This window comes from Pholis gunnellus (assembly GCF_910591455.1).
Source record: "Pholis gunnellus genome assembly, chromosome: 12".
NCBI lineage: Eukaryota > Metazoa > Chordata > Actinopteri > Perciformes > Pholidae > Pholis > Pholis gunnellus.
The window spans coordinates 4,575,622-4,583,805 of record NC_136539.1 but is presented as its reverse complement, the minus strand read 5'-3'; the positions used below and the strand labels follow the sequence as shown (position 1 = coordinate 4,583,805).

General features: G+C 42.7%; 1 protein-coding gene across 1 annotated transcript in view; it reads right to left on the bottom strand.

Annotated features, from left to right (window-relative positions):
* Window positions 1-6,701, bottom strand: part of itgbl1 (integrin, beta-like 1) — a 47,691-nt gene extending 40,990 nt beyond the window's left edge. The window contains exons 1-2 of the mRNA XM_079170010.1: window positions 6,595-6,701; window positions 343-545 (exon numbers count right to left, since the gene is read on the bottom strand). Coding sequence (XP_079026136.1) covers window positions 343-545; window positions 6,595-6,686 — 295 coding nt within the window. The 5' untranslated portion in view covers window positions 6,687-6,701. The remainder of the gene's footprint in view (window positions 1-342; window positions 546-6,594) is intronic.
* Between the last annotated feature and the right edge of the window lie 1,483 nt (window positions 6,702-8,184).

Sequence of the window (8,184 nt, the reverse complement as noted above, 5' to 3'; positions counted from 1 at the left end):
TAGTTTGTCTCAAAGCTTGCCGCTGTATTTACAAACTACCCCTTAACGAAGGGTGCTTCATTCAGCTGTGAGTGCGACTACAAACTGGGAAACTGGGGAAAGTATAGGGGCCGGATTGGAACTGGGCCGAGCTCTGCTGCATCAATTACTGACCCATCTAACAACCCAACCTAAGTACTAAAACATGTGGAGCGATGTGCCTGCACACTACCTCCCATGGAGCTTGGAATGTCAAACTTTTATTAGACAATATATGAGACTAAAACCGTGCTGTGACAAATTTGCCTCCTCGCTTTTACACTGAAACCAGCAGGTTGTCTCACGTGGCGTCACTGTACCCACCGTTGCACGTTTTCCCATTGTGCGAGGCGCAGACCCAGTCGTGGCACTCGCAGCGCGGACCGTAGAACTTCCCTGGCTCCGTGGCGAAGCAGGTGCAGATGCCGCAGTCGCACTTGCCCCTCCCGCTGCAGCTCTTGCCATCGGGTGTGCGGCAGCGGCGCAGAGAGGACTCTGTGGACAGCTTACACACAGCACCCACCTGGCTGGGGAAAAAGAGAGAAGGTCAGTTGTAATCCAGCTTTGAAAACTGTGGAGGTCAAGGATCAAGTGTATAGCCATCTGTGTCCGTTTGAAATACGACCACATCTGAGCGAAAACACCTTTGCTCAGACATGTCTACCTTTAAACATCCCAAGGGATCTGTTCAGGATATTTGGTAGGTAAAGTAATCATATGATGGATAAAAACAGTCATCTATCTAATGGCTAGTGGGTAGGATGAGTATGTGTGAAAGACCCATAGATGAGGCAGAAGTCTAATAAGGTTCAAAATGCAGTGCAGTTTTCTTTTCGTTTCATTTCTCTGTAGGTTTTTTGAATGAATCAGCATGTGTGTGTGTGTGCGGTTTGAATTAGGACTAGCTAAACAAAGGGAGCGCGGCCGTATGCAACAGCCCGATCTCGATCTACACACTCACATACTCGCACTACTTTGAGACGTGTTACCGCAAAGTCCGTGAGGACTTAGGTTTGTCCCACTGTCAAACTCTCAAGTGCTCGAGGGCACCTTGAGTACCTAGTGCACACTTCTCCATTGGTCGACATTTCTGCAGACTTTCATAGTGTTGTGACTTCAAACACAGGTTTACCGTATTTGAAGTCACAACGCTATGAATTGTGGGTAATCACTCAGGCCCAACCCCAATTTCCCCCCTAAAGCCTTGAACTCTGAACCCTCAGTGACTTATCTGGCATCACCTGGTAAATGGCGTGTGAGAGACTGTTAGGACTTGATGTGGTGTAAATACGAAGGGGACAGCACTTTGCTGCGACAACGTCGAGTTACGTAAAATACGTAAAAACATATTTTTTACTCTTCTTCTTTTGCCTCACGAGATGAGAGTAATTTGTCAAATAAACTATTTACTCGTTTTTGTCAAAACAGCTTTAATAACAAAATGAAAGGAAATTATTGATGAATAAACCAGCTGTGTAAAATAGTCTCTGCTTGCATTCCTCTGCTTTCATGTGTGTTTATGTTCGTCTTTAATCCCTAATGTCCTTGTCTCCCTATTTTTCCTTACATCTCCGGCTTCCAGTGGTAACCCCGTGTTAAACGTCACATTGCTATGAATTATGGGCAATTCCTTCAGGCAAAGTCTGCAGAAATGTGGACTTATGGAAAGTGTTCATAAAGGGCTCAAAATGTCTGTGAGAGAGCCCTCAAACACTCGATTGACACAGGATTTGACAGCAGGACAGCCCGAAACCCTCACAGACTTTGCGGGAATGCGCATCATAGCACCATAGTGTATGCTATACACTTTGTTCATTCATCAATCATTTCTTTTCATTTTGTTAATGAAGCTGATTTGATCATTTGACAATCACCTCTCGTCTTGTAGGCAAATGCCTGGAAGAGGTTGAAACTAGGCAGTAAAAATGATATGCGCTAAAAAAAGAATTGTAAACATGTTTTGGTGTCATGAAGGTACTTGACATGTCGCTGCAAAGTGCTGTCCCATTTATATTCATACCGTTTCCAGCCCTTGCAGCCCACTCACACTCAACCATTTACCAGGTGACGTCAGTTAAGTCCCTGAGGGTTCAGAGTTTAAGGCTTTAGGGACGACATTGGGATTGGGCCAGCTTCCCATTTGGGTTAAGGGATTGCACCTGAGGGGGGTGGGGGTGGGGGGGGGGCGTGTCCTTTTCAGGCAGGAGCACTATACTGTCCTCTCTGCATCAGGTGTGATCACGTTACCTACTGATGGGAACAAATGGTGACCAAATGGTGACAAAATGGTGACAAATGGTGAAACCAGTTTCATTGCTTCACTGTCACCTGTATCATAACTTGAGCATAACATGAAATTGATTTTCAACTTTCCTTCCATTTGTTGGTATTTCAACCGCAACATCATGGGGCGAAAAAAAGTCTGGGATGAAGAATAGTGGGAAGAGTGTAACTCCTCAGAACACAGCCAGCCTGTTTGGATCTACATAAACACCTTGGAAACACACAACAGAATGTGAAGGATTAAAGGAATTCTTCACCCACAAAATGACCATTTGTATATTACTCACCCTGTGTTACCTTGATTAAAATCTTGTTTGAACTTTCTGTTTCCCTCTCATGCCTCCACTTTGAACGAAGAATCAAAGAACTGAATTCTCATGAAGATGTTTCACATCAACCTCGTGTCACGCTTGCAGAAACACACACTGACACGAGGTTAACTTTGTCAAACGATTGGTTAAGGTTTAGGCAACAAAACTACTCGGTTAGGTTAGAAAAAAGATTATGGCTAATTCTTGAAATAATGATGAAGCAACAAAATGTTACGTAAATAGCATAACAACCTTGCGCAACAAGCCCAGAGTCAATGTTTGCTCACGGTTTCACACAGGATACGAACAGCTGTCTCCTGGGTAGAAGTCCTGTGTTTGTTTGACCATTCGACTACTCCTACCACCCACACTATGCAGATGTATTTGCTCATCCACTATACTCATTATTATACGACGTAAGTTCCAATAACCGCCACTAGATATATTACGTCACTTTCGTTGGACTTGATGCAAAAACTTTGAGAGACATGAGGGAACAAACTAAGTTTTCTCCTCCAAGGTAACACACGGTGAGTAATTGATGTACAAATGGTCATTTTGTGGGTGTAGTATTCCTTTAAGCTAATAAATCAAATAAATCAAATAAGACAGAAACAGCTTCACCATTCATCAAACTCCAGCAGCTGTAGCACGGGCTTCGCTTTTACTCCACGGGATCTCCTTGTGAGATTTGTTTCATTTGGATGCTGTCTGTTCTTTTTCTAATCCTGCCCTCGCAAAACTGTCTAGTTTGGGAGAAGTAGACACATTTCAAACAGATCAAGTGTTCCTGACCCTCCCATTGAAATTAAATAAAGAATGTGGGTGTTCCATCATGGGGAAGTTAGACAACTTCCATTTCACATGGTCTTTTTGGGCTTGACTGCGTTCTTCTGCTGAGCAGCCGAATGAATTTTGAATGCATCTGTTAATCAGGATGAGCCTTTTCCCATGATGACTTTCAGCGGTCACTAAGAAGTTTACTCAATAGTAAGCGGTAAAATAAGATTTTGGACACTTACTAATCATCAACATTTTTTGTCGTCATTGTGTTGAGTATGAGGATGGTTATTTTGTCATCTACAACAGCATTGCATTGTGGGATTGTTAGCAGAATGTAGTCAACATGCCAGGGACACTATTTTTTCATTCCAGTGTTGAGGGCATGATACGTTTTCAATTGGGACACTCAAATAAAACTGCGCACAGTAAATATCGTGCTCTATTTCACTGCCCTTGTCTATTTTTACGCTACCCTACCGTGCTCCACGTTTTAGCACTTATTTCAAACTAATTGGCAATTTGAAGATGCCACCGGAGAAGTAAGTGTTGCACAACATGGTGAACCAGGTGAGTGCATGACAACCTTTTTTTTGCCAGATCAACAGTGGCTGAATAATAAATACCAACACACATTTCTTGCAATAAATACATATTGCAAGCTTTTTTGTTGACTTGCTTCTTAGCACAATGCTCTGAGTGAATGTATGTTCCATCTGGTAAACATTGATGCAGCATATATTCACAATATAAAATACAAATCCTATACTAGGGCTTTTATTGTGAAAGGTACAACAACGGAAGAAGTAAAACAGGCCGAGCTTCTGTTGCCAATTTGGGGGCCATAAGCGTATTTTCCCGAATGAATAAACAGAAAATAAAGTTGTGGCCATTTGTGTTACGATGCACCACTCTGCTCACATTACATGTATTAATTTTGCGCCTCAACTCCTTTCGTCCATCTGCCATATTTCCCTCAGCGTAATGCATGATAAATAGTGCTCTGTTAGTGACCATTGTTGTCTAATATTTTTATGATGCACTGTGAGATACTTTCAGTCTTACTGGAGTATGCTAATTGTCGCTATACACATTGGGATAGCACTAGAAATTGGTCCGCTACATAGAGAGTGGTGAGTGATTTCGGACTCCTTCCTGTAGGGCCCATGGCTTTGTCAAAGAAGCCATTTAAACACATTGAAGAGGTTTCCCTCAAACAACAGGTGATCTTTTACATCAAGGACAGTGCAGCTCTTGGGAAAGAAGGAGAAAATTGCATTGTTTGTGTCTGCCCTGTGTGTGCTCCAGCATGTTAAAGGAAAAAGACCGTAGCAGAGGTTCTTGATGCTAATGCCACACTGCAAAGCGCTGGAATGGAATTGGGATGCAACATAAATGTTGAGGGTGGAGGCTCTTCCTATCCACTGTCTCATACATTTTTTGTTTAACTTTAAAAGACATTTAATAAGCCTTATTTTTTGTTATGTTTTGTAGATGGTATAGTCGAATAGCATTGGAGTGACTTTAAGGAAATTTAAGATACAAATATATACACACATGTAGGCCTACTGATTGGTTTGCCTCTTGTTTTTGAATGGCTGTGTATAGATACAAGTCTCTCAAAGTGCGATATTCATAGCGGGTGGAGAGGTGAGGTGGATGTTTTAAACAGAGACTGCTGTCCATGTCCTGTGTGAAACTAAAAGCTGACTTTGACATTTTGTCACTTCAGTTGTCAGCCAAGTGAGTAGTTAATGTGTTTAGTCACATGACTTGAGTGAGTAGCTAGTCATGTGACTCATTTGTCAGTGAAGTTAACGTCAACCGTGTTTCTTTCTTCAACCTAACTGAGTCATTTTGTTGCCTGAACCCAACTTTTATTTTGGAAAGACACTATCCTGTATTGACACGTCGTCCCTGGCACTTCCAAAACAGATGCTAGAGGGATACGTAGAGCGCCATAGTTTGAGTCTTAGGCGCACTGACTTAGCTGTTTTTGATGTATTTGACGTATTGGGCTGAGAATTAGTTGGTTAACAGTTGGCTAGTTTTATGAGTACAGGTGGAGCTCTCCAACCTTCATCCTGCCTCGCTAGGAAATTATTGATGTTTTGGACGTCGATTGGATTGAGCATTGCATACGTATGGAAAGTGTCATGGAGCTCACTCGCTTTGCCTGTGTTCTTAGAGCTGAGGTTACAAACCATAACCTTCACTATTGAGTGTTTCACACCTACTCGTTTTGCCGCTGTCGGGTTGTTATGACGACATACCTGGTAAACAAACAAGGTAGGAACTGTTTGGATATTCATAATCAAAACCGAGGAAAACACTATAATCACCCAGATTCTGAGGAGCTGTGGCCTCCCAAGGATGGAAGTGGGTTTGCCACTGCTGTCTAATAAATGCCATGCACTGTAGGCTCCACTGTGACATACACAATATAATCACTCGACAGGCACGGTGCACCTGCTTGGAACCCCCCCCCCCCCCCACTGCATTTGAAATTAGTTTGAATCATATGGCAAGATGTACAGATGTGCTGACTCAGCCTCTACTGTAAAAGGTCTTCTTCTTTTTTTTTGCATTTTAGCCAGTTTTCACCTTCATGTCATTCTTCACACATGATTCCAATTAAATCAAATCATAAAATCAGTTTTACGGCTTCAGTGAATGATTCATGATTTTATTAAAAAGGCCAAAAAAAGTAGAACAAATCATAGTTCAAAAGGTTATTAAGTGTTAACATGTATGATGTTTTTGGATTTTCCTCCTTATTTAAATTTTGTTTTTGCCAACAAATCTTTGCTCATTAAAAGATTTGGAAAGACAAAACCCTCGCTCCAGCCAGGATGTCACTAAACCTTCTTGCACCAAACCCAAAGGTCACGAAAGCTGCGATAAGCAGTGTCCGAATGAAAATAAATTAATTGAAGTTGATAAAGAAAGTGCTATTCAAACGCTGAATGATGGAAACGGAGAAGCAGAGTTTCCATGACTTGGCATGCCGAATTATTGGCAAGTCAAACAGCATAAAGAAGGGCAAACTACATGTACAGGCACTCCTAAACTTCCCCACATTGCACTCTCCAAACGTTGTCTTTGTCAGCAACACTCTTTACCTCCCTGTTCCCTCCCGCTACGATTACCCCAAAATAAACCAGAAAAGAAAACAGAGCAACAAGGCTGTGTGGAAACTCACCTCACCGATTGTAACAAAGTGTCCTCCACGGCAGAGAGCAGAATCAGAAACAACGGCACCGACATGGACTGCACCGAAACCCCAGTGTGCATGTTTAAATCCCAGAGAAACCTGAAGCAAAGTAGCTCGAAGGAATTTCCCCAAACTTTCTCGCCTTAAACGGACAGGACAGGAAGAGAGAGTGAGAGAGGGGAAAGAGAAGGAGAGAAAGAGCAGCAGCCTGGCCCTGAACTGGCTCAATCCCTTCAGAGGCCAACAGCTCTCTCCATACAAGTGCCTTTGATTAGTCTTGACTCTCAGACACAGGCCTGGGCAGGAGCCGGAGCGGGGGAACACTGCCAAAATAAAAAAGTTAAGTCACCAGTTTGAGATGTAATTAGAAGCAGACTGTTTTTTTTATGCTTTGTTTCACTCCCCCCCCCCCCCCTTCCTTTTCCAGATGATCTCTCTATGGTGCTGCACTTTTGCTTCTATCCTTCCTTTTGATGTAAAAGGCCGTTCCTATGAAGGCATTTCGACAGGTCATGATCAGAAGAGCACATGTGTGGATGATGGACATAATGATGGCTGAATCCCAATTAGCTGATCCGGGTTCAGCGTCCTGGTATTGTGCATGTTGGCCCACTGTCACACATAGATTGGTCATAACTGACTGGGACACTTGGGTGGAAAAGATTCGTTTTAGCAACACCTGTGCTTTTCATGACGAGTCAAACATGGAATCGATTTGGCTCCAAACGATGCTGCAGAAATAGTAACACATGCATTTCGACTCCAATCTGACAGATTTGAAATTTTAAGCATGCGTTGAATACAAAAATGTCATTTTGGTCTGCCAATTAGAGACAGTCAAGGCTCTGCCATCCTAATGTTTGAGTCTTCGGAAATAGCAGTGGAGCCAGAGGAGTACCTTGCATTTGATCTTACCCGTAAACAATGTATGAAGCACTGCGGGAGCTTAAATGGCCAGTCCTCCAGCCAAGTGTCTCTGACTGAATTAGAGCATTGGTCAGCAATTTTATATATTGTAGCGACGCAGCTCACCAGAAACATAGGGCAAATTCCTGAATTGAGGCGCAACTTTCTACGCAACTTAAGTCTTCGCTTGAGATTTTTTTCAGTTATATCATTGAAATCATCAGGACAATTGTCCCCCACTATACCGACACCCGCCTGCTGGTAAGGGGCATTGCTAACTACTGTGCAAAAACATGTTTTATCACATTATTTAAATGAGAGGAGAACAAATCACGACACTATGGTGACAGACAGAGAGACACCTGGCAAAGTACTCAAAATCACTTCAGTGGTAGTTCATTTGGATGACTCACAAATACTCACAGGTGAAAACAATAGCGGCCACACACTGTCATGACTGGTATAAACAGCATGTCACCTCACTTCAGAATTATCTTATACGACCACAGTAGTTGTTTTATGATTTTTTTTTTCACGCGACTCCTGCCTTTAATATAATGCTTCCTCCAGACAACGGTCTGCACATTCTGTACTCTGGCAGCATTCAAACAGCGTGACACAAGCGCAGGCCAAAGCAAGGGGGGAAAAAGCCTATGAACAGCTCCGTCAGCT